The 27779-nt window shown below is 36.4% G+C and overlaps 2 protein-coding genes across 8 annotated transcripts in view; one reads left to right on the top strand and one right to left on the bottom strand.

Moving 5' to 3' along the window:
* TEX9 (testis expressed 9) overlaps positions 1 to 20202 on the top strand; it is a 237724-nt gene extending 217522 nt beyond the window's left edge. For all 3 annotated transcript variants that reach the window (XM_027553931.1, XM_027553930.1, XM_027553932.1), the window contains 2 exons: positions 19290 to 19424; positions 19996 to 20202. In XM_027553931.1, coding sequence (XP_027409732.1) covers positions 19290 to 19424; positions 19996 to 20070 — 210 coding nt within the window. In that variant the 3' untranslated portion in view covers positions 20071 to 20202. The remainder of the gene's footprint in view (positions 1 to 19289; positions 19425 to 19995) is intronic.
* MNS1 (meiosis specific nuclear structural 1) overlaps positions 19203 to 27779 on the bottom strand; it is a 174454-nt gene continuing 165877 nt past the window's right edge. For all 5 annotated transcript variants that reach the window (XM_027553925.1, XM_027553927.1, XM_027553928.1 and 2 more), the window contains 2 exons: positions 22258 to 22383; positions 19203 to 20901 (listed from right to left, as the gene is read on the bottom strand). In XM_027553925.1, the coding sequence (XP_027409726.1) occupies positions 20812 to 20901; positions 22258 to 22383 (216 nt within the window). In that variant the 3' untranslated portion in view covers positions 19203 to 20811. The remainder of the gene's footprint in view (positions 20902 to 22257; positions 22384 to 27779) is intronic.

Here is a 27779-nt window from a genome sequence, read left to right as displayed (position 1 = left end):
CTTTAAGCTCATTGAAAATATGTCACCAATTACATGTTACTTCATTTAGGAACAGATAATTTCTAATTCTTTGTTAACTCATTTAAAAATATTATGAAGTCCTGCCGTGTACTTGTCAGGTCTTTACTAGAGGCTGGAGACACAAAGGAGATAAAAGGTGAATGTGGCCCTTGTAGTCATGCACCTTATAGTGGAGAAGTTGGATGTTAATTCGACAGTAGATCAAGCAAAACTAAGGTGCAACTGTGATGAATACCATGAAGGAGGGTTCATGGTGCTTTAAGCAGGTAACCAGATCAGTGAGTGCATTTTAAAAACTGTAATCCTAAGTTAAGATCTGAAAAAATCATATAGGAGTTATATAGCAGGGGAGAGATTGGGGCAGAAGGAATGGCTCTGTGGCAAGAAAGAAGGCAAGGTAATGAAGGTAGGGGTGGATGTGAAGGGAGTGTTGCAAAGTGAGGCTTCAAACACAGCTAGGGGCCAAACCATCCAGATCCTTTAGGCCATGTTAAGTATTATGGATTTTACCCAAAGATCAGTGGTAAAGCCACTGCACGGTTATTTTGAAAAAGATGACAGGAGATTATGCCATGATCAGGCGTGCACGTGGAAAGTATAGTCATCTCTCAGTGTCCACAGGTGCTCCAATCTCTTGCATAAAATGTGCAGTATTTGCATATAGCCTACATACATTCTATATACATTAAATTATCTCTAGATTACATATGATACTCAAGACAGTGTAAATGCTATGTAAGTAGTTGCTGACACATGGCAAATTTGAGTTTTGCTTTTTGGAACTTTCTGGAAAATTTTTACCCAGACTGTTTTCCATTCTCACTTGATTGAATCCATTGACGTGGAACCTGGGGATACAGAAGGCCAGCTGCATTTCTTTGTTGGTGTTTCTTTGTGAAGAATCAATTTGGAAGGAGGCCAGAATGGATGCAGTAGGCTGCATCAGAGTAACAGTGTCAGTGAGAGATAAGGATATAGCTTGGACTAAACTGAGAAACGGAGAGAAACCAAGTATCAAAAAATACACCTTGGAGAGAGTATCACTATGATGTGGAGATGGACCGGATATTAGGCTTGTGAGAAAGGGAAGCTTAAGGAAGGATATTTTGACTTCAAGTTTTAAGAATTAGAGTGCCATCCACTGAAAGAAGAAACAGTGTAGTAAGTCTGGAGAAGAAGACTGACTTGTTTTGGAACATGTTAACCTTGGAGATATTCTGAGAAATCCAAGGGGAGATGTCAAGGTGTAGGAGAGAAGCCTGCACAGAGACAGTAGAAGAAGCCGTTAGTGTTCACCAGGGAGAAGGGACAGAGGGAGAGAATGAGCAAAGCCAGGGCCAAGAGCTGAGCCTTGAAGAATTCCATCATCTCAAAAGTGGTCAGCAAACCCGAATACTCCTGAGAAGTCAAGTTTATTGGGGGAACTGGGAAAATTGTATTGGATTTAAAAGCACAGAAGTGACCTTGGCCAGAAATGTTTTAGTAGAGTGATAGGGAAGAAGCTAAATTCAAGGTGGATGAAAAATGATTGCAGGTGAGGAGATGGAGACACAGGATGTGTGTAATTCAGGAAGCTTAGCTGGAGGGACATAAAAGAATTGGGTTAGTTTTAAAAATTGAATTAGTTATATACAAGACAATGAAAGATACTACATCTATAATTGAGTGAGTTTGGGCTCTTAAACAGTTGTGAAACCACCATGTAAGGCAGTACATAGATTGTTTTTCTCACCCCTAGAAAGTTCCCTTGTATTCCCTTTCCAAGGACTCCATCCTCTGTAAGTGAAGGATGTTCTGATACTCTTGGTCTTGATTTTGATATAAATGAAACTGCGTAGAATGTACTCTCTCATGACTGGTTTCTTTCACTAGACATAATGTTGAGATTCATCCATGTTTCAGGTTTTTTCCCTTGATAAGTCTTGCTACCCAGTTACTACTTAATCTTTTCAACTTTTGGTTTTATTTTTTCTATTGTCTTTTTATTTTCACTGAATTCTCCTTATATAATTTTGTCTACTTGCTTTGTTTTTTAATCTGCTATCTTTTCAGTTTCTTAAATTGTAGACTTAGATTGCTGATTTTTCAACTTTCTTTTCTAATACAGCATTTTCCTCAAATGCTGTATTATTTTCCTATAATTTTCCTCAAAATGAAACTTCAGCTGTGTGTCACAATTTTTCTTTGCATATCTTTAATTATATGTATTTTATTTCTATTTTTCACACTGTGACATAATAATCCCACACATATTTAAGGTATAAAACTTGATTTGTAACTATGTGTATACCTATGAAAAATCACAATAGACATATCTATCACTCCTAAAAGTTTCCTTGTGCCTGTTTATAATCATGCCCTTCTCCCAACTTCTATCTCCAGTTAACTTATTTACATTTTCCAGAATTTCATATTCTTTTTAAAAATGTGACTCCTTTTGAGATTTACCCAAAAGTTTCCACTTTTCAGCTATTGCAAGTAAAGCCTCCATGAACATTCATGTATAAGTCTTTTTGTGGACGTATTTTTTCATTTCCTGTGAGTAGATACCTAGGAGTCAGTTTCTGGGTGTATTTTATGTGTGTGTTCAACTGCCAACGTGTTTTCTACAATGGTTGTACCAATTTACATTCTCAACAGCACTGGATGAAAGTTACAGCTGTTCCGTATCTTCAATACCACTTAATATGGTTGGTTTTTTACATTTTAGCTGTTCTAATAGGTACCTCCTGGTATTTCATATTATAGTTTTAATTTGCATTTCCCTAATGACTAGATAAGCATATTCGTGTGCTTATCTGCCATCTTGGTATCTTTTGCCCAATTTTATTGAGATATAATTGACATACAGCATTCTATAAATTTAAGGTATAGAGCATGATGGTTTGACTTACATATTTTGTGAAATGATTTCCACAATAAGTTAATACCCATCATCTCATACATATCTACAAAAAGAAAAAGAAAAAATGTTTTTTTTTTTCCTGATGTTGAGAACTCTTAGGTCTGCTCTCTTAACAGCTTTTAAATATACCATACAAGGACTCCCCTAGCAGTCTAGTGATTAAGACTGTGCTTTCACTACAGAGGGCATGGGTTTGGATCCCTGGTCAGGGAACAAAGATCCTGTGTGCTGCAGTCATGGCACAGCCAGGAGAAGAGAAAAAAAAACCAACCAGACAGCAGTGTTAATTCTAGGCATCAAGTTGTATATTACATAGAACGGCTACCGCTTTTTCTTATAGCAGGAAGTTTATGTATTTTGACCAAATCTCTACCTCCTACTACCCTCACCTTTGGTTACTACAAGCTTTATCTTTTTCTGTTAATTTTGTTGTTGTTGCTGTTGTTTTAGACGCTATGTACAAGTAAGATCATATAGTATTTGACTTTCTCTGACTTACTTCACTTAGCATAATGTCCTCATCCATGATGCTGCAAATGGCAGGTTTTACTTCTCTTTTTATAACTGGATAATATTTTGTGTGTGTGTGTGTGTGTGTGTGTATCTCATAGCTTCTTTATCCATTCATCTGTCACCAGACACTTAGGTTGTTTCTATGTCTTAGCTGTTGTAAATACTGCAGACATTGTATGTAAATATTTCTTTGACATAGTATTTTCATTTTCTTTGGATATACTTTTAGCAGTGGAATTGCTGGATATATGGTAGTTCTATTTTTAATATTTTGAAGAACCTCTAAACTGTTTCCCATAGTGGTTGGAATATAATGTACAATCCTGTCAACAGTGTACCAGTGTTCCCTTTTCCCCACAACCTCAACTGTTTTTTGATGACAGGTATTCAAACAGTTGTGAGGTGATACCTCATTGCAATTTTATTTTGCATTTCCTGAAGGATGAGATGCTGAGCACCTTTTCATGCACCTATTGGCCATCTGCAAATCTTTGGAAAATTGTATATTCATGTCCTTTGCTCATTTTTTTAATTGGATGATTTTTTTGGTGTTGAATTATATGAAATCTCTATGTCTTGGATATTATTAAATCCTTTAGATATATAGTTTACAGTATTTTCCTCATTCTATGGCTTGCTTTTTCATTTTGTTGATCATTTCTTGTTCTGTGCAGAAGCTTTTTACTTTGACATAGTCCAATTTGTGGGGTTTTTTTTTCTTATTTTGTGGCTTCTGATAAAGGTATCATTCAAAAGAGTCATTGCCAAGACGCATATCAAGGAGCTTTTTCCTGTGTGTGTGTGTGTGTTTAAGGAGTTTTATGGTTTCTAGTCTTACATGTAAGTTTCTATTCCATTTTGAGTTCATTATTGTGAGTGGTATAATATAGGACTAGTTTCATTCTTCTTACATGTGAGTATCAAATTTTCCCAGCACCATTTACTGAAGAGACTATCCTTTCCCTATTGAGTATTCTTGGCTCCTCTGTCTAACATTCAGTTCAATTCAATCATTCAGTCGTGTCTGACTCTCTGCGACCCCATGGACACACACCAGGCCTACCTGTCCATCACCAACACCCGGAGTTTACTCAAACTCATGTTCATTGAGTCGGTGATGCCATCCAACCACCTCATCCTCTGTCATCCCCGTCTCCCACCTTCAGTCGTTCCCAGCATCAGGGTCTTTTCAAACGAGTCAGTTCTTCACATCAGGTGGCCACAGTATTGGAGTTTCAGCTTCAACATCACTCCTTCCAGTGAATATTCAGTACTGATTTCATTTAGGATGGACTGGTTGGATCTCCTTGCAGTCCAAGGAATTCTCAAGAGTCTTCTCCAACACCACAGTTCAAAAGCATCAATTCTTTGGTGCTCAGCTTTCTTTACAGTCCAACTCTCACATCCACACATGACTACTGGAAAAACCATAGCCTTGACTAGATGGACCTTTGTTGGCAAAGTAATGTCTCTGCTTTTTAATATGCTGTCTACGTTGGTCATAACTTTCCTTCCAAGGAGTAAACGCCTTTTAATTTCATGGCTGCAATCACCATCTGCAGTGATTTTGGAGCCCCCCCAAAATAAAGTCTGCCATTGTTTCCACTGTTTCCCCATCTATTTGCCATTAAGTGATGGGACCAGATATGATCTTGGTTTTCTGAATGCTGAGTTTTAGGCCAACTTTTTCACTCTCCTCTTTCACTTTCATCAAGAGGCTCTTTAGTTCTTGTCTCTTTCTGCCATAAGGGTGGTGTCATCTGTATATCTGAAGTTATTGATATTTTTCCCAGCAATCTTGATTCCAGCTTGTGCTTCTTCCAGCCTAGCATTTCTCATGATGTACTCTGCATAGAAGTTAAATAAGCAGGGTGACAATATACAGCCTTGATGTACTCCTTTTCCTATTTGGAACCAGTCTGTTGTTCCATGTCCAGTTCTAACTATTGCTTCCTGACCTGCATACAGATTTCTTAGGAGGTAGGTCAGGTAGTCTGGTATTCTCATCTCTTTGAGAATTTTCCACAGTTTATTGTGATCCACACAGTCAAAGGCTTTGGCATAGTCAATAAAGCAGAAATAGATGTTTTTCTGGAACTCCCTTGCTTTTTCAATGATCCACCAGATGTTGGCAATTTGATCTCTGGTTCTTCTGCCTTTTCTGAAACCAGCTTGATTATCTGGGACGTGAAGATCTTTTTTGTACAGTTATTCTGTGTATTCTTGGCACCTCTTCTTAATATCTTCTGCTTCTGTTAGGTCCATACCATTTCTGTCCTTTATTGAGCCCATCTTTGCATGAAATGTTCCCTTGGTATCTCTGATTTTCTTGAAGAGATCTCTAGTCTTTCCCATTCTGTTGTTTTCCTCTGTTTCTTGGCACTGATCTCTGAGGAAGGCTTTCTTATCTTTCCTTGCTATTCTTCGGAACTCTGCATTCCAATGCTTATATCTTTCCTTTTCTCTTTTGCTTTTCACATCTCTTCTTTTCACAGCTATTTGTAAGGCCTCCTCAGACAGCCATTTTGCTTTTTTGCATTTCTGTTTCTTGGGATGGTCTTGATCCCTGTCTCCTGTACAGTGTCATGAACCTCTGTCCATAGTTCATCAGGCACTGTGTCTATCAGATCTAGTCCCTTAAATCTATTTCTCACTTCCACTGTCTAATCGTTAGGGATTTGATTTAGGTCATACCTGAATGGTCTAGTGGTTTTCCCTATTTTCTTCAATTTAAGTCTGAATTTCGCAATAAGGAGTTCAAGATCTGAGCCACAGTCCGCTCTTTGTCAGTTTTTGCTGACTGTATAGAGCTTCTCCATTTTTGGCTTCAAAGAATATAATCAATTTGATTTTGGTGTTGACCATCTGGTGATGTCCATGTGTAGAGTCTTCTCTTGTGTTGTTGGAAGAGGATGTTTGCTATGACCAGTGTGTTCTCTTGGCAAAACTCTTAACATTAGTTGACTGTATATGCTGGGGTTTGTTTCTGGGCCGTTGATTTTGTTCCTTTGATCAATGTTTCCAATTTTATGCTGGTACCACTCTATTTTGATTACAGTAGCTTTATAATGTAGCTTAAAATCAGAAAGTATGATGCTTCTTGCTTTGTTCTTTCTCAGTATTGCTTTGGCTATTTGGGGCTTTTTGTGATTCCATATAAATTCAGGATTTTTTCCCTAATTCTGTTTAAAATGTCTTCAGAATCTTCATAGGAATTGGATTGAACCTATAGGTGGCTTTGGTTGCATTGACATTTAAAAAATATTAATTCTTCCAATCCATGAATTCTTCCAATCCATTTATCTGTGCCTTCTTTGATCCCTTTCACCAGTGTCTTAAAGGTTTCAGTGTAGATCTTTCACATCCTTGATTAAATCATTTCTAAGTTTTAAATTCTTCTTGATATAATGATCAATGGGATTTTCTTTTTAAGATTATTTCCTGCTAAGGTATAGAAACTAAGATAATGATAATTTATATGATTTTTTATATTTTTTATTGACGTTTAGTTACTTTACAGTATTGTGTTAGTTTCTGCTGTATAGCAAAGTGAATCAGCTATATGTATGAATACATTCCCTCTTTTTGGGATTTCCTTCCCATTTAGGTCACCACAGAGCATTGAGTAGGCTTCCCTGAGCTTTACAGGTTCTCATTAGTTATCTATTTTATACATAGGGATACTCTCTGCCAGTTCATCCCACCCCACCTTTGTGTACTTTCCCCACTTGGTGTCCATACATTTGTTCTCTGCATCTGTGTCTGTTTCTGTTTTGCAATTAAGATCATCTACCATTTTTCTATATTCTACATATGTATATTAATATATATTTGCTCTCTTTTTCTGACTTGTTTTAATCTGTATGACAATCTCTAGGTCTAGCCACATCCCTGTAAGTCACCCAATTTCATTCCTTTTATGGCTGAGTAGTTTTCCGTGTTGGAGAAGGCAATGGCAACCCACTCCAGTGTTCTTGCCTGGAGAATCCCAGGGATGGGGAAGCCTGGTGGGCTGCCGTCTATGGGGTCGCACAGAGTCGGACATGACTGAAGCAACTTAGCAGCTTAGCAGTGTTCCGTTATACCTATATGTAACATTTTCTTTATCCATTCATCTGTTCATGGACATTTAGGTTTCTTTCATGTCCTGCCTATTATGAAGACTGCTGCAATGAACATTGGGTTGCATGTGTTTTTTGGAATGATGGTTTTCTCTGAGTATATGCAATGGGATTGCTGGGTCATATTATAGGTCTATATTTAGCTTTTTAAAGGAAACTCCATATTGTTTTTCATAGTGGCTATACCAATTTCCATTCTCACCAACAATGTAAGGGGGTTCTCTTTTCTCCACACTCTATCCAGAATTTGTTTGTAGATTTTCTGATGATGGCCATCATGACTGGTATGAGGTGATACCTCATTGTAGGTTTGATTTGCATTTCTCTAATAATTAGTGATATTGAGCACCTCTTCATGTGTTATTTGGCCATCTGTGTGTCTTTTTTGGAGAAATGTTTCTTTATGTCTTCCACTCTTTTTTTTTTTTTTTTTTTTTGGTAATTGAGCTGCGTGCTGTTTATATGTTTTAGAGGTTAATTCTTTTGTCGGTTACTTCATTTGCAAATATTTCCTCCCATTCTTAGGGTTATCTTTTCATCTTTTTTTATGGTTTCTTTTGCTCTGCAAAAGCTTTTACATTTAATTAGGTCCCACTTGTTTATGTCTGTTTTTATTTTCATTACTCCATGCTGCTGCTGCTGCTAAGTCACTTAAGTCATGTCCGACTCTGTGCAACCCCATAGACGGCAGCCCACCAGGCTCCCCCATCCCTGGGGTTCTCCAGGCAAGAACACTGGAGTGGGTTGCCATTTCCTTCTCCAATGCATGAAAGTGAAAAGTGAAAGTGAAGTCGCTCAGTTGTGTCCAACCTTCAGCTACCCCATGGACTGCAGCCTCCCAGGCTCCTCTGTCCTTGGGATTTTCAGGCAACAGTACTGGAGTGGGGTGCCATTGCCTTCTCCACGAGGTGGGTCAAAAAAGATCTTGCTGCAGTTTATGTCAAAGAATGTTTTGCCTGTGTTTTCCACTAACGGTTATGACATTGGTGGTTCAGTGGTAGAATTCTCACCTACCTGTGTTTACTGCTAAGAGTTTTATAGTGTCTGACCTTATATTCAGGTCTTTAATCCATTTTGAGTTTATTTTGTGTATCATATTAAGGAGTGTTCTAATAGAAACTCTACTGAATTTTTAATGTTAATTTTACATCCTACAACTTTACTGAATTTGTTGATGAGATCTAACAGTTTTTTGGTGGCATATATATGATTTTTTATGTATTAAATACCAAATCATATCAACTGCAAATAGAAATTTTACTTCTTCCTTTCCAGTTCTGGTACTTTAGATTTTTCTTGCTGGTTTCTCTGACTAGGAATTCTAGTACTTTGTAAAGTAGGAGAGGTGGGAATGGGCACTTGATTTGTTCCTGACCTTAGAGGAAGATTTCAACATTTCATCATTGCATATGATTTTAGCTGTGGACTTCTCATATATGACCTTTTTTCATTTAAGTATATTCCTTCTAAATCTAATTTATTAAGATATTTTATGAATGGATGTTGAATTTTGTCAAATGCTTAGTCTCTGTCTATTGAAATGATTATGTGATTTTTTTCTTTCATTCTATTAACATATTACTCACCAGAGACACATATTAACATGTCTTTTGTTACCCAAATATTATTTATCAGAGATATTTCTGTATTCACTTACATAACAAATCAACAGCCACAGGTGTTTCTGCAGAAATCCCCTGGTCAATAATGAGTTAATGTATGACATTGACTGATATGCAGATACTGAACTATTCTTGCTTCCCTGGGGTAAATTCCACTTGATCATGATGTATAATCCTTTTAGTGTACTGTTCAATTTAACTTTCTAATATTTTGTTGAGAATTTTTGCATCTGTGTTCACCAGTTTTATTGGCTTATAGTTTTCAAACTTTGCGGTGTCTTTCTTTATCTGATTTGCTATCAGCGTGATGTGGGCCTCAAAGAATGACTTTGGAAACCTTCTTTCTCTTCAGTTTTTTGAATAGTTTGAAAAGGATAAGCATTATCCATTAAATATTCAGTGTATGTAATTCATCTGTGAAACAATCTGGTCTTACACTTTGGTTTGTTGCGAGTATTTTTTTTTTTTTTTATTACTGATTAGTAGTAACTGAGGTATGTTCACATTTTGTATTTCTTCCTCATTCAGTCTTAGGAGATTGTACTTTTCTAGAAATTCCTCCATTTCTTCTTGGTTGTCCATTTTATTGGTGTATAATTATTCAGAGTAATCTCTTATCCTGTGTAGTTCTGCAATATCAACTCTAACTTCTTTTCTGATTTTATTTGGATCCACTTTCATTTGTTCGTAATGAATCTGGTTAAAAGTTTATCAACTTTGTTCATCTTTTTAAGAACCAGCTCTTAATTTCTTTCTTGCTTGCTTTCTCTCCCCTTTTTTCTTCCATCTCTATTTCATTCATTTCTGCTCTGATCTTTCCTCCTACTAACTCTAGGTGTTTCTTTATAATTAATTTGGATATTAGGTTAGGGCTTTGGGGATTTTTGTTTCCTGATGTAGGCTTGTATTTCTATAAACCCCTCTGGGAACTGCTTTTCCTGCATTCCATAGATTCTGGATCTTTGTGTTTTTGCTTCTGTCTCCATGGGTTTCTCTTGTTTATTTCCTTTTTGATTTCTTCAGTGACTCATTTTGTTGTTCAGTACCACATTGTTTAGCCTCCATGTTGGTGGTTTTTTTTTTTTTTATAGTTGATTTATAGTCTCATAGCATTGTGGTCAGAGAAGAGGCTTGGTATGATATCAGTCTTTTAAAATTTATTGAGACTTATTTTGTGGCCTAGCATGTGATCTGTTATGGAGTGTTCCATTTGCATTTGAAAACAATGTATATTTTGCTGCTTTTGAATAGGATGTTATATACATATATCTGTTAAGCTCATCTGATGTGTTAAGGCCTGTGTTTCCTTTTACATTTCCTGTATGGATGATCTGTCCATTGACGTACGTGGAGTGTTAAAGCCCCTGACATTACTGTCCTTACTGTCAATATCTTTCTTTATACTTGCTAATATTTTCTGTATTTATTTAAATGCTCCAGTTTGTGTGCATATATTTACAAGTGTTATTTATTCTTGTTGAATTGATCCCTTTATCATTATGTAATGTCCTTCTTTGTCTTAGACTTTTTTATCCCTTCACTTTCAGTCTGTGTGTGTAGTTAGATCTGGAGATAAGATAAGATACCTCTTATAGGCAGCATATGTTTACAGATTTTATTTTTGAATCTGTTCAGCCACTCTGTCTTTCCATTGGAACATTTAGTAGATTTACATTTAAAGTAAGTATTGATAGGTAGGTACTTACTGCCATTTTATTAAATTGTTTGGGGACTGTCCTTGTTTATTGTTTTCCTCTCTGCTTAAGATTTGATAACCATCTTAATGTTATATTTGGATTCATCTTGTGTGTATCTATTATAGATTTTTGGTTTGTTGTTATCATGAGGTTTATATACAGCAGCATATACTGGTGAATATTAAAGTTGATGTCTGAAGTTCGAACACACTCTGAAAACCCTGGAGATGAGCAATCTACCCAATTAAGTGTTTGTGGTAATGACCATAAAAATGCTCAACATATTTGGAAGAAGAGTGAGTAAATACAGGGAGAATTTTAACAAAGAGTTAGGAAACAGAAGAACCAAACAAAGCTGAAAAATATAGTAACTGAAATAAAAAATACACTAGCAGGAATCAACATTAGGTTGGTTAATACAGAGGAATGGATCATTAAACTGGAACACAGAATAGTGTAAATCACCCAAGTTGAATAGAAAAAGAAAAACAGAATTTAAAAGGAATGAAGAGTTCAGGAAACCTCTTGGAAAACATTAAGCATATTAATATTCACATTATTTGGGTCCCAGAAGGTGAAGAGTGACAGATAGGGGCAGAGAAATTAGAAGCAATTATAGCTAAAGACATTACTAACATGGGAAAGGAAACAGACATCCAAGTCCAGGAAGAACAGAATCCCGAAGAAGATCAATACAAAGAGTTCCACACCAAGGGACTTAAAGTTAAAATGGCAAAAATTAAAGATAGTGAGAGAATATTAAGGACAGTAAGTGAAAAGCAACTAGTTATGTATAAGGGAACTCCTCTAAGACTGTCAGACACTGCTGACCAGAAGGGAATGGCACAACATATGTGTGATGAAACATCACACAACATCACAACATGTGTGATGAAAGGAAAAAACCTGCAGCCAATAATACTCTATCCAGCAAGACTCTCATTCAGATTTGGAGAGAGAAGTTGTTTTCCAGAGAAGCAAAAGCTGAAAGAACTCAGTACTACTAAATTAGCTTCCTAAGAAATGTTAAAAGGGGGCTTCTCTAAGTGAAAAAGAAAAAACCACAACTAGAAATATGGAAATTACAAAAGGAAAAATCTCATTGGTCAAAATCTCATATAATGTCAAAAACATTAAACATGCAGGAAGGAGTGAAAATTCAGAGATCTTTCTTAATGTAGGCATTTGTTACTATGAACTTCATCTTAGAACCACTCTTGCTACATCCCATAAATTTTGGTATGTTGTGTCTCCATTTTCATTTGAAGATCATTTTTTTCCTCTTTGATTTCTTTGTTCATCCATTGGTTATTCAGGAAAGTCCTGATATTATCTTTGAAGTGTCTCTCTATAAGTCTTTTATTCTTCTAAAAATTGTTAAATGAACTTTAATTATTAGAATAGTTTTAATTTATATAAAATTGTGTAGTACAGAAAATTTCTAGAATCCAGTTTCTTATGAATATATACATTAGTATAGAACATTTTTTACCATTAATGAACCAATAATTATGACTCATTAACTAAAGACCACACTTCATTCATATTTCCTTAGTCTCTTTGGTTCATTATTAAGAACTGAGTTGACTTGTTAGAGTTCTTTATATATCCTAATTACAAAACTTTGGCAGACACCTGCTTTGCAAATATCTTATCACTTGGCTTTTATTTTTTTAACATTTTTTTTTGAAGAGCAACAATATTTTGAATTTTATAATTATGGTTTTGTGTTCTATTTAAGAATTCTTTGCTAAACCTAAGGGGTCACTAAGATTTGCTCTTAGGTTTTCTTACAGAAGTTGCATAGCTTCATCTTTTGTGTTGAGTTTTGTGCATGATATAAGGGTCAAGGTTCATTATTGGAACATGTGCAGGAATATTTTGTTGAGATTATCCTTTCACTATTGAATTGCCATGGCATCTTTGTTGAAAATCAGTTGCCTAGATGTGTGTGGATGTATTATTACTGGGATCACTATTCTGTTCCACTCATCTGTATGTCTGTCTTCATGTTAATAATGCATTGTCCTGATTGTTACATCTTTATAATAAATCCATAAAGCATGTAATTTCTTTTAGTTACTGCTGACATCAGTATTGGCTTTTCTCTCCCTTTATTTGTAACTCCTTTGTGTGTTGTTACAGGCAGCATACAGTTGAGTTTTCCTATTGTTTTAACTCAGTCTGACAATCTCTGACACTAATTAGGAGGCTTAGATCATTACATTTAATATGATTATTAATAATGGTTGTGTTTAACTCTATTAATTTTTATATTTTTCATTCACATACATTATTCTTTCTTCCTCTTGTTTTTCTTTTTGAATATTTTTAATGATTTCATTTTATCTTACTGGCTTATTATCTCCACTTTTTTGTGTATATCTCCACTTATCAGATACACCTTTAACTTAGCGCTATCTAACTTCAAGTAACATAGCATTTTATGAATAAATAAAGAACCTTTCAGCAGTATACTTCTGTCTTCCCCTTTCTGTTGTTGTTGTCATACATTGTACTTATATACACATTCTACATAGTTACTTTTTTGCTTTGAAGAGTTAATGAACTTTCTAAATTAAAGAAAAAAAAAAACCTTTGTATTATAGTACACATAAAATTTACCCTAATTTTTTAGTGTAGAATTCAGTAGTGTTACATATCAAACTGCAAAACTCCTTGTTTATCTTGCAAAAACTGAAAACCTATGTCCATTAAAAAATAATTCCCCATCCCCTTCTCCATGACCCCTGGCAACCACAATTCTACTTTCTATCTCTATTATTTTGACTACTCTAGGTACCTAATGTAAGTGAAATACACTATTTGCCTTTTTGTTACTGGCTTATATCACTTAGCATAATGTCCTCACGGTTCATCCACGTTGTAGCATGTTATCAGAATGTATTCCTTTTGAATAATATTCCATTGGATATATGTAACAAGTTTCATTTATACATTTATTTAAATAAAGCAACTTGGGTTGCTTCCACCTTTTGGCTATTGTGAATAATGCTGATATAAACTTGGGTGTACAGATATCTCTTAAAGATTCTGCTTTCAGTTATTTTGGATATTCACCTAAATGTGGGAATTGCTGGATCATATAATTCTTTTAATTTCTTGAGGAACCACTGTACTATTTTTCCATAGTGGCTGCACTGTTTTACATCCCTACCAACAGTCACAAGAGTTCCTTCAATGTCCTTGCCAATTTTTTGTGGTTTTTTTTTTCTATAGTGATCATCCTAGCCTAATGTTTATTAAATGGCATCTCATTGTGGTTTTGATTTGTATCTCCCTAAATGTTAGTGATGTTGACCACATTTTCATGTGCTCATTAGCCATTTGTAAATCTTTTCTGGAGAATTGTCTATTCAAGTTCTTTACCCATTTATTATTAATTTTTTTTTTTTACTTTTCCCATCCACATTTTATATATTAAAAAAATAAGTTATATAATTACAGTATAGACTGGGATACACAGGTTTGGGAACAAACACAACTGATGATTTATAAGCAAACAGTTGGAGAGTGAAGAAATATGTGGTTATCCATTAAATTTCAGTATGTTTTGGGCATCAGTTGATACGTTTTACAGAGTTAACATGGCAAATTAGTTAAATAATGGTCAACTGAAAGAGCTTCTAGTACATTGCTGTTCAATAGAACTTTCTATGGTGATGGACAGGTTCTGTATCTGCATTGCCCAATACAGTAGCCATTATCCACATGTAGCTGTTGAGCACTTGAAATGTGCCTTTCATGAGACTGTGGATACCCATTTATTAAGTGATAGTGTTTTTGTTATTGTGGAGGAGTTATTTCTGTATTTTCAATATTAACAGATATATGATCTTCAAATATTTTCTGTAGGGGCCTTTTTACTCTGTTGATTGTTTCCTTTGAGGTAATCCAATTTCTCTTCTTTAACTTCTGTTTGCCTGTTCTTTTCATTTCATATCCAAGAATTCACAACCAAATCCAGTGTCATGAGCAGTTCACCTACATTTTCTTCTAATAGTTTACAGTTTTAGGGTATACATTTAGGTCTTGATCAAATTTGAGTTAATTTTTGTATATTATATGAAATAGGGATACAGTTTCATTCTTGCTCATGGAGATATCTAGTTGTCCAGTTCAATTTGTTGAAGAGGCCATATTTTCCTAGTGAATAGATTTGGCATCTTTGTTGAACATAATTAGACTTTATATGCAAGGGTTTATTTTAGGGCTCTGTATACATCCATATTACACTACTTTGATTACCATAGATTTGTAATAAAATTTGAAATCCAGAAATATGAGACTTTCAACTGTTGTTATTCATTGATTGACTATTTGTGTAACCTTGAGATTCCATATAAATATTAGCGTGACCTGTCTCTCTAAAAATGCCATTGGAGTTTTGATAAAGATCATACTGAATCTGTAGATCTCTTGGAGTAGTATTAATATCTTAATAATAGTAAGCCTTCCAATCTTTGACCACAGAATATCCTTTCATTTTTTTGCCTTTAACTATTTTTATCAGTTTTTTTTTAATGTATTTATTTTAATTGGAGGCTAATTACTTTACAATTTTTTTTTACTTTACAATATTGTGGTGGTTTTTTCCATAATTCACATGAATCAGCCATGGGTGTACATGTGTTCCCCATCCTGAACCTCCCTCCCCATCCCATCCCTCAGGGTCATCCCAGTTCTTTGAAGTTTTCAGTGTAAAACTGTTGCACTTCTTGGTTACTTTTATTCCTAAGTTAGTAGTTGTTATTCAGTTGCTAAGTTGAGTCTGACTCTTTGCGATCCCATGATAGCACATCAAGCTCCTGTTTCCTTCACTGTCTCTTGGAGTTTGCTCAGATTCATGTCCATTGAGTTGCTTGATGCCATCCAACCATCTCGTCCTCTGCTGCCCTGTTCTCTCTCTTCTGTCTTTTCCAGCATTGAGGTCTTTTCCAACGAGTTGGCTCTTCACACTAGGTGGCCGAAGTATTAGAGCTTCAGCAACAGCCATTCCAATGAACATTCAGGGTTGATTTCCTTTAGAATTGACTGGTTTGATTTCCCTGAAGTTCAGGGGGACTCTCAAGTCTTCTCCAGCACCACAATTCAAAACCATCAGTTCCTCATTGTTCAGCCTTCTTTATGGTTCAGCTCTCACATCTGTACATCATTACTGGAAAAAGCATAGTTTTGACTATATGGACCTTTGTCAACAAAATGATGCCTCTGCTGTTTAATGCCTCTGTCTAGATTTGTCATAGCTTTCCTTCCAAGGAGCATCTTTTAATTTCTTGGCTGCAGTCACTATCCATGAAGAATGCTGAGTGCCAAAGAACTGATGCTTTTGAACTGTGGTGCTGGAGAAGACTCTTGAGAGTCCCTTGGACTGCAGGGAGATCAAACCAGTCAATCCTAAAGGAAATCAACTCTGAATGTTCATTGGAAGGACTGATGCTGAAGCTCCAATACTTTGGCCACCTGATGCGAAAAGCTGACTCACTGGAAAAGACCCTGATGCTGGGAAAGACTGAAGGCAAAAGGAGAAGGGGACAACAGAGGATGAGATGGTTAGAAGGCATCACTGATTCAATAGACATGAATCTGAGCAAATTCTAGGAGACTGCAAGACAGAGGAGCCTGGCATGCTGCAGTTGGACACCACTTGGCCACTGAACAAAGTAACTGTCCACAGTGATTTTGGAGCCCAAGAAAATAAAATCTATCACTGCTTCCACTTTTTCCTCTTCTATTTGCCATGAAGTGATGGAACCAGATGCTATGATCTTGGTTTTTTGAATGTTAAGTTTCAAACCAGCTTTTTAATTCTCCTCTTTCCCCCTCATCAAGAAGCTCTTTAGTTCCTCTTCATTTTCCACCATTTGAGTAGTATAATCTCCGTATCAGAGGTTGTTGATATTTCTCCCAGCAGTCTTGATTCTGGCTTGTGATTCATCCAGCCTGGCATTTTGTATGATGTACTTTGTGTAGAAGTTAAATCAGCAGGGTGACAATATACAGCCTTGATGTACTCCTTTCCTGATTTGGAACCAGTCAGTTGTTCCATGTCCAGTTCTAACTGTTGCTTCGTGACACACACATAGGTTTCTCAGGAGACAGGTAGGGTCTCTTGAATTTTCCAGTTCATTGTGGTCCACACAATCAGAGGCTTTTAGCATAGTCAATGAAACGGAAGTAGATGTTTTTCAGTACTTCACTCTTTTTGATGATATTGTATTTGTAATTTTTAAAATTTCTTTAAGAATGTTCATTAGTAGTATATAGAAACACAACTGATTTTTTTTTATGTGTTGATTTTATATTTTGCAACTTTGCCAAATTGATTTATACTGACAGTTTCCTTGTGGAACTTGTAGGGTTTTCTAATACATACAAGATAATGTCATCTGTGGAGAGAGAGAATCTTCCTTCTACTTTTTGATTTGCATGCCTTTTATTTTTATTCCCTAGCCGCTGTGACCAGAACCTGCAGAGTAGGTAAAAGTGAACATCCTTGTCCTGTCTGATCCTAAAGGGAAAGCTTTCAGTCTTTTACCATTGAGTCTGTTTTTAGCTGTGGGCTTGTCATATATTGCTTTTATCATGTTGAAGTAGAATCCTTTTCTTCCTTAATTGTTTTTAATCATGAAAGTGTGTTGAATCTTGCCACAGATCCCAAGGTGTCTCAGAGGTGGTATTAGCCTGCTGGTGGGCAGGGCCAGTGTCTGGCGGTGTGTGGGGGGATGGGGGGTGAGGGGGCAGGGGTCGCAGGAGGGGAGTATTGGTGGCTGGGCTGGTATCAGCCTGATGGTGGGTGGAGCTGGGTCCCAGGGTCTCTGTCTGCAAGGCCCTGGGGATCACAGAGCTAGTGCCTGTGCCCTCCTATGGGGCAGGGCTGTGTTCCAGGGTGGCTGAAGGCTCAGGGTCTTAAGGTAGCCTGCCTGCCAGTGATGGGTGGGGCTTTGTCCTGACCCAGCAATTTGCTTGGCCTGAGGCTTCCCAGTACTGGGGCTGACAGGCTGGTGGGTGGGGCCGTGTTCCAGTGCTAATAAACTAGAGGATGATTCTGAAGTGATGCTTCCCAGCATTGGTGTCCACATGATAGAGCAGGCTCCACAAATGGTTTCTGCCAATGCCTGTGTCCCAAGGATGAACTTCAGTTGCCTCCTGGGTGATCGGCAGGTAGGTCTGACTCCGCTCCTTTCAAAAATTATTGCCTCTTCCTAGGGTCCTGCAGCATGTGAGGTTTTACATGTGCCCTTTAGGAGGTGAGTGTCTATTTCCCACACCTGTGTCCCCTGAAAGTAAGCCCCACTGGTCTTCAAAGCCAAACATAGGGGCTTGTCTTCCCAGTACAAGACTGCCCAGGCCAGGGAGCCCAATGTGGGGCTTAGACCCATTGCTCAGAGAACCTGTGTAACTGTAATTATCCTCCTACTTGTGGGTTTCTATCTGGGGCTATGGGTCTTGACAATAGTGCACCTATGTTCCTTCTACATCTTGCTATGGTTCCTTTTTTATATCCTTAGTTTCTGTTAGATTCTGATCTTTCTCATTAATAGTTGTAATTTTGGTGTGCCTGTGAAAGGAGGTGAGCCCAGGATGTTTGTATTCTGCCATCTTGGCAGGAAAATCTTAGCTACTCTCAAGTTTTAAAATAAAAACTCTACTAACATTTACCACGTTACTATTTCTGATACTTAAGTGTGTATGTAGATTCAGATTTCCTTCTGGTATCATTTCCCTTTTGCATGAAAGATGTCCTTTAACATTTTTTCCAAGTACACGACCTTCCTATGCTTAATGATTTCTACTAACTTGTCTTTAAAGTTCACTGGTCCTTTTTCTCCATTATCCAAGTTGCTACAGAGCTCATCCAGTGGATTTTTACCACAATTGCAAACTTGGTCTTCCTTGTCATAGGCAGTGGCTGAATTCTTTGCTCAGCTCTTTAAATCTCAGCTGTCTCTCATAGGTTCCTAGGAGTCATGTTATTTAGGTGTCTGCAAAGGATTTGAGGGATTTCCTACCTGGAAATTTCTACCATTGTGGCAGCACTGCTGTCCCTTCCTCAGCCCAGTATGACTGCTACTTTTTGCTCTGGGTTTATCCCTTGTGAACCATGAAATGAAAAATGCTTTCAGGAGCCAGTTAAATGTGGATGTCAACGAGTATGCTTTCAAGGATCATAACCACCTCGTTTCTGCTTACTACTGATGACATCTCTGCTTTCAAATCTAAGCTACTTTGGCATTGTTGGAATTAGAACCAAGTTGTTATTTTTTAAATGTTTTTTAAAATGGTAGAAGCGTGAGCATTGTTGAAACTTAAACCTAAGTTTTTATTGTTGATATAATTTTTCCATTAAAATACTGTAAAGAATACATAGGATTTTTTCCTTTTGCAGGATATAGCAAATGAAGAACACCAAAAAATCGAAGCATTAAAATCAGAAAACAAGAAGCTAGAAAAACAAAAAGGAGAATTAATGATAGGATTTAAGAAACAGTTAAAATTAATTGATGTTTTAAAAAGGCAGAAGGTGAGTTTATCTTAAACAAAGTTAAAATAAATCCTGGATATTATTTGGCTCTTTCTACTAAGACATTTAGTATTTCTCCTTCAGGTATAGTTTTTATTGCCATGCTTAGTCACAAAATGTTATCTATACATTGATGCAAGTAAATTAGAAACGTTTACTAGTTCTTTTTCCATACAGTATGGATACTCCCTAACTAAAGAAAATAATACCAAATATAAAAAATAACTATTATCTTAAAAAGGGATCAGTTTGCCTCTTGAAATCTTGGAGTGAAACTGATTCCAAACCACTTTTATTGTGGGCACCACACAGGTTTGCCTTGTGGTTAAGAGGATGTGAATTCATGTTTTTGCTACTGTCACCTTTTGCAAAGATTAGGTATTACAACATGGAATTGTTCTCTAAACAGGTTGGTGCAATACCACCAGTGGGCAGGGTTTTTAGTGGCTACTCACTGAATGAAATTACTATTTAAACCTGTTTACTGTAATTAGAATTATACATGCACTTTCACAAATTTCCTATTGTTCTGTGGTCTACTCTTAGACAATATTGATTTCTTTAAACACAGATGCATATTGAAGCTGCCAAGATGCTGTCTTTCACTGAAGAAGAATTTATGAAGGCACTTGAATGGGGAAATTAATAAGTGATCTACTTTTAAACCTCTAGTGTGTGGTGGATATACTCTTAAAGTAAATTTAGGTTTGGGGATATAAAATTGATACCTAATTATTAGCAATGTTTTATAAAATAAAGCAACAGAAATTGAACTTTCGATTCTTTTATCTTTTTTATGACCTTCTAGCCCCTTTCAGCTGCATATGCATAGAAAATATGTTCTAGAGACTTAGCTTTAGTTTGTAAACGATGTTTACCTGAGAGAAACTGTTTCTATGTTCTTATTGATAACTGCATTAGGTAATAAAGCACTCTGAAATTCCTCACTCTGTACTTTTCTCCTCTCATAATAGGAAGAGTCTTCCCCAGCCAAATCAAGGAAGTGAAGTTCCTAGACACAAACATAGACGTGGTATGAAGAGTTTAGTCTCCTGGGTTGTTTTGATAGGTACAGGGATCCATGTGTAACAGAAAAATCCAAACTTTTGGCCAACTCAATATATGGAGGGTGGTGTAGAATTCAGATCTTCAATTTTATCAGTACAAGAACAATAGTGATTGAAAGAAAACTTGCAGTTACAAGTATTAATTTTTATCAGAAAACAAATGTTTTCTTACAACTAATTGTTTATAAATGATACAGAAATGTTTTAGAAAATCCAGAGACACTGGAGGAGTCCTACTCACTGAACTCTAAAACCAAAGTCACAGTGACACCTAGTGGTAACGTACAGAAGAACCCAGGTTTTACCAAACCTTGACGGTATCACTTCTCACAAATTTCACTCCTTTTCTGATATGCTTTTCTAAACTCTTCACCAAGCATATCAATATCATCCTCATTTTTGAATACTCCCTACAAGAAAAATATTTTGTGGGTTACTTTGAATGCCAGAATATTTCAATAAATATTCACAAGACTAAGAGATACAGACATGAAATTTATAAAGTTATTTCTAATATAATGAAATTAATTAGTAAAAAATTTTTTTCTGTAATTTTGACTTACTGTACATACATACTGAATATTCTCAGACTGACCTGATGTCCTGTTAGAACTCGTCATACGAATCTGGACTATTCTGCTTTACTACTACAAGTACTACTGCTCAGATGGACTGAACGGGAATCCGTTTAATCCACACTGTACCCTCCTACCCTTGTTTTTGTTTTGAAACAGCCCTGCAGTATATGAGGGAAGAAATGAGCTTCACCAGATTTATGCATGGGACTGGCTCTTGCATCAGTTCTGTCTCTAGTCAGCTAACTTCGATCTTTCAGGAAAGAATCCAGGTGTAAAGTTAAGTCAGCTAATCTTAATCCCTTTAAAACAAAATTAAACTTAAATATTTACTTATCTAAAGAATCCAAAGACTAATTTAGGTCATTTGGAGCCACGAGGATCTAAAGGATAAAATCATTTTAGGTTATCAGGTTCTCCCATTTCCACAGTTATTTTGCTACACAAATATCTAAACCCTAAGACATGCTCAGAATTTATAGTTTATTTATCAATTCCATATGGCTTTTGTTATTAATATATCATTTTGTATTCATTCTAACCAATTAGACTATCAGGTCCTATGGACAGGTAATAATTTCTCATTTCTTTCTCCTTCCTTTTGCACTAAACAAAATATACACTTGATTCTTTTGACAGAATAAAGTATCAAATGGCATAATTTCTGTATCTGAAGGGTAGAAATATTATTTACTTTAGTTCATATGTTTATGTGGCCTCTGAAACTCAAGTTGTTATTTTTATAGTCATAAGGTATTTCAGATAGCAAATTTTCATATGTATTCTCTGGAAGTAATATTTTTAAAATAAAGGGTTACCTAGTTATATAATGTAACCCCCTGTTACAGAGCAGATCTCAGACTCAGTTCAAGCTTGTATCTATTACTACCGTTACAGATTACAAGGCTGACCTGTGTATCACCTGCTTTGGTGTCCAGCGTATCACATTTGCTTTAGTTTTAAACTTCTTACACTGGAGAACAGAACCTCTAAAATTTAAATACAGAAATTCCAGCTCAAATTTAATAGAAAGTGCCAAGACCAACTCTCTCATTTTGGAGATGTTCAATTACTGACTCACTTAACATTGCTGCTTTGTAACAGCAAGAACGGAGTGAAACCCAGGCCCTCTGAAATCCTAACGCCTGTCTTCCCCCCACTCTTAGAGGCTATGAATTAAATCTCACTCACTTTAGGGAGATATCCTAGTAGTTTTGTAGCATGTTCTTTGAGAAGTTTTAGTCTTTCTTCTTCAACAATTGCATTTATACATCCTTGTCGTCTTTGCTGCCACTGCCATTCCTCCAGTTCACGTTGCTAGAAATGTAAACAGAACTTACTCTCATAAAACACATTAATCTTTTAAGAATGTGGCAAACGAAACTATTCTTGCAGTAAATTAAGACAAAATTGATAGATTATATATCTTTTATTATATTATGTATAGAATATATATATATATATATTACTGTCATTCTTCCTTTAAAGTTATAAGGAAAATAGTTATGACTGATGTTAGGGAGGCAAGTACATATTTTCAGGACAAGTCATCTTCATTACCAAGGAAAAAAGGTTCAAAGAAGTGATTTCCCAATTAATTCAACAAATATTTATTGAGTGCTTACCAGACCCCAGGTGTTGAAGGGAGCTTACAATATAAGACAAAAAAAAAAAAAAAGGTGGATAAAACAACAAGGATAGCTAAAAGATAAGTACTGCCATACGTATTAAGTTTCTTAAAGCCTGTGTGAGGGTACAAGAGCAGCAGCAAATGTTCCAGCAAAAGAACCAGTATTTCTCAGGGAAATGTTCTGATTGATAACCACACCAAACTTCTGAGCTGTGAAAATATGGAAGAGATGACTAGCTTTAACTCATTTTAGGGCTTAAAAGAACTCTTACAGAAATACATCCAAATAAGACTTTTAAATGGCAAAGGATGCTAAAGGCAGGCCACTGAAATAATGATGAATTTCTGCCAATAATTAGTTAAAATAGTATTAATGTTTCAACTTTTCTTTGAAATAATCAGTTTAAGTCATATAAACCAGAAAGCAGGATGTCTGTCTTTTCTGTTACAATGAGAGATAAGCTGCTTCTATATCACCTAATATTTCATTATTGGATGAAAATAAAGAAGAATGCTAGGACACACCCATATCCAATGCCAGTTAAACTTGGAATCGCTTCTCTGTCTACTATCATGTGAGATGTATTACAGAATTAGAAGTATCACCAACAGCTAATTGAGAAGATACTTTCACCCATGTTGCTACTGAATCAAAGGGTAGAATTGCTCTTAAATATTTTATCTCTAAGATGAAACAGGGTAACAGAATCTGCTATAGAATCACTATATCTGAATTTTTTTTAGACTGCATTTCTAAGGCTAAAGGGTCAGATGTGGTCACCACAGGACTAGGTTTTTGCCAAGGAAATAAACAAATGTTGTATGGCAGTTTCCAGGAATCAGTCTTACATCTTTTGTTCCTTCTGCACTTCTTCCATCTGCTGCTTGAAACATGGCTATAGAGGTTGAAGAGCCAATTTAAACCATGAAAATGAGAGCTATACCCTACAGGGGCCATAACAAAACCCAGAAGGAGACTGGGTTCCTGAAGACTATGAATAAAGCCTCAGTTTCTAGACTTCCATGCGAGAGAATAGTAAACTCTTAAGCCGCTGTTAACTTGAGACTCTACTTGTAGACAAACATCATCCTAACTGATCTATTCCTTCTAATGGGGGTGTAAGAAAGTTATCTACTGCTGTGAGGAAAGCTCATTGTTAGATTTTTGTCCACTTGTATGCATGGTCTCTAATTTGGGTTTTCCTTCTTAGGTAGACCACATTAACTATTTACCATAAAAAAACTTTTTATAGTAAATTAGGGTAAATATTTTAGCAAGATATGAAGCCAATTTGTCTATGAGGGCAAATTCTGAATAGCTCTGGTGGTAGAAAGTATCTCCTGGGGAGTTTCAGATTTTGTCTGACTGTGGTTTTATATTAGAGGTAGACAGATAGCTATTTAGGAATATCTATGAAATCTTAAAAAAAAAAAGAGAGAGAGCATGCCTTACAGGATTGTATAATGAAATGGATTCATGATTCTATGAACATGAACTCCATCCTCTTCCTTAGGCCAAGGCAGAAATGTGACCCAGTCTCACTGATACCAATAAAACTAACCCCACAGCTTCATTTTGGGAACATACACATTTTTTTCAAAATTAAGATATACATTTCTTAGAAAAGTATCTATGGCTTAGGTAATGTTTTCATATTTCTTCCCTTTATAGCTGTCTTGATAACTTTTCAAGGAGTTTTCTGATTAGCTCTGTAAGCCACGAGATAGGACAGTCACTGGTTCTGCCTCTTTCTAGGCAAGGAGTATTCAAAGCTTTCTGTTCAATTTGCGAAGCTTTTAAAATTTCTGTCTCCTTGATCACTTTGTTCTGACACTGATAATCAACCTTATTGATTCAACAAACATTTACTAAGTATTTACTGCTTGCCAGGAAAAATGCTAGGTGCTTTTTTTTAATCTCTCTTAAAGGTTACAATCAAAGATACAGAATTGAGATTTTTATCCATTAGGAATCCATTTAGTTATGCAGGAGGAGGACATAATGAGTTACTTCATGCCAACTGGTAGCAGATGGACTAGAATCACAAGGAGACTGGTTAGAAGACAATTTCAGTAGTCCACAGAATGATACTATATGTCTAAATTATGAAGATAAATGGATTTAATAAGAGTTATGGTAGAACTGGAATCAATAGGATTTGATGGCTAAAAGTTAATAGGTAAGAAATGTGATGAATCCAGAATGATTCCAAGGTAACAGCATATTCACTCAGTCACCCACCCGCCTGCCTGTCTTTAACCAAGATTCAGGCTACAGAAACTGGAAAACGTTTGTCTGTCTGCTACTTTCTTTTGGAAACCTTAATTCTAAGGCACCACAAGATTCCAACTATGTCCTTTTAAGCATCTGGAAATACGACAACAGAACTAAGACCTGAGTTGATCAAGCATACAGGAGAGCCAAAAATTGCACCTCAAGTCTCCCAACGCTTCATGCGTGAAAAAGACAGGGCTGACCTCTCAGTTTTTGGTGGCATCCAGCTGTTGCCTTTCTGGCCATTCCTTGGTCCTGTCAGTGTTTTTCTACCACTTGTACCTCCTGTGTTCTCCAGGTCTCAGTCACTGGCCCTCTGATCGCTTCTCATAATATATGATTTGGAAGAAGAATCCTAGTTTGCAACTGTGGGTTACGTAATGCCAGAAATGCTTTTCTAAGAAAAGTTGACCTAAGTTTTCTTCTTCTGTTCAATTGCCTTCAGGAATTTCAACTTGCATTTCTAACTAAATATGACTAAAACTGAAGTCAGTCCATCTTTTTGCTCCAGTTCAAAACATAACAGCACTTGTATTCCTTGAACTTCTCATATTTGAAACCTTGAGAGTTATTTTGATACCTTCCTCCACTCTACCCTATATGGTCCAAGAAAAAAAATCACGCAAGTCTCATCTATTCTTCCTTTAAAAATATCTAAACTCTTCCCTTTCTCCTTCCACTGCTCTGCCAACCTACTCCAGGCCATCATCACTTCAACTCTTAAGGCACCTGTTTTTTTCACCTGTTTTTTAATTAATTATTTTAATTGCAGGCTAATTACAGTATTGTGGTGGTTTTTGCCATATGTTGACATGAATCAGCCACGGGTGTACATGTGTCCCCCATCCCGAACCTCCCGTTCCACCTCCCTCCCCATCCCATCCGTTTGAGTTGTCCCAGTGCATCAGCTTTGAATGCCCTGTTTCATGTGTTGAACTTGCACTGGTCATCTGTTTCACATATGGTAATATACATGTTTCAGTGCTCGTCTCTCAAATCATCTCACTCTCACCTTCTCCCACAGAGTTCAAGAGTCTGTTCTTTATGTCTGTGTCTCTTTTGCTGTCTTGCATATAGGGTCGTTGTTACCATCTTTCTAAATTCCATATATATGCATTAATATACTATATTGGTGTTTTTCTTTCTGACTTACTTCACTCTGTATAATAGGCTCCAGTTTCATCCACCTCATTAGAACTGATTCAAATGCGCTCGTTTTAATAGCTGAGTAATATTCCATTGTGTACATGTGCCCTTTCTCCTCTTGTTAAAGAGCATAGTACAATAACCAGTTTCTACTGTATCATGGCCAAACTCCTCAGCCTATCATTCATGTTTCTCCATGTGGTAATTCTATAAGCTGCCAACTAAGAATAGCCTTCCTGTCTTCTTTTATTCACTTTTTATGTATTTCTAGATAAATCCACATAAATGAAGTTGCTCAGTCGTGTCCGACTCTTTGAGACCCCAAGGACTGTAGCCCACCAGGCTTCTCCACCCATGGAATTTTCCAGGCATGAGTACTGGAGTGGTTTGCCATTTCCTTCTCCAGGGGATCTTCTGGACCCAGGGATTAAATCTGGGTCTCCCGCGCTGCAGGCAGATGCTTTACCATCTGAGCCACCAGGGAATCTCATAGTTCTGCCATATATGTATTGCACTATTAGTATATCACACTATCACATTCTACAAATGTTTACATTTAAGAAACATATTCTTAGTACAGTAGTATATATAATCAAGTCTTTGGGGTATCTAGACCTTATTTTCTTCTGCTAGATTAAAAGCTACCAGAATGAGCTTTATTTTTTTGGTTCCCTCAGCAGAATGCTAGCTAATGAGTATCTGCTGATTGTAAGAGTATTTTGGGGTTTCTTTTTGTCCACCATTCAGGAAAATCATTATGATACTATATTAATCCCAGCTCTACCATTTAACTTGCTATGACACCTTGGGCAACATATATCATCTCTCAAAATTCAGTTCTTTAAAATGGGGGTAGTAACAGTACCTAAATCACAGAGTTGAAAGTTAAAAGTTATTGATTTGCTTGTAATAAATATAGAATAGTGAATGACATAAGAAAACAATAAATGTTATTGTTACTCCACTTCTATTACTACTTAAAAATATTTACCACATGCTTTATCAGTACTTTTCATATTTAGAGCTCTTTATCTTTCCAAAGCACTTACACATTATCTTACTTGCTTCTTAAAGTAGTAGTTCAGTTTTATGGATGAAGTATAGACATTTCAATGTGCCCAAGTCCCAAACCTACTTTCCTCACCAACTCTTAAATACACATTTCCAACTAAGAAAATTTCCCCTGGGCCTCAAAAATCTATGTGGACAAAATGGAATTATATATCTACCCCCTCAAAATCTGTTTTTCTTCATACATCTTCATACATACATCACCACTCACTCACTGAATATGGAAGTGTGTGACAGCGTTACTCATTAGTCGTAGATGAGAAACGCTGGGCTGGATGAAGCACAAGCTGGAATCAAGATTGCCGGGAGAAATATCAATAACCTCAGATATGCAGATGACACCACCCTTATGGCAGAAAGCGAAGAGGAACTAAAAAGCCTCTTGATGAAAGTGAAAGAGGAGAGTGAAAAAGTTGGCTTAAAGCTCAACATTCAGAAAACAAAGATCATGGCATCTGGTCCCATCACTTCATGGGAAATAGATGGGGAAACAGTGGAAACGGTGTCAAACTTTATTTTTTGGGGCTCCAAAATCACTGCAGATGGTGATTGCAGCCATGTAATTAAAAGACACTTACTCCTTGGAAGGAA

This window comes from Bos indicus x Bos taurus, chromosome 10 (genome assembly GCF_003369695.1).
Source record: "Bos indicus x Bos taurus breed Angus x Brahman F1 hybrid chromosome 10, Bos_hybrid_MaternalHap_v2.0, whole genome shotgun sequence".
In the NCBI taxonomy this organism is placed as follows: Eukaryota; Metazoa; Chordata; class Mammalia; order Artiodactyla; family Bovidae; genus Bos; species Bos indicus x Bos taurus.
This window is presented reverse-complemented; position numbering and strand designations above follow the sequence as displayed.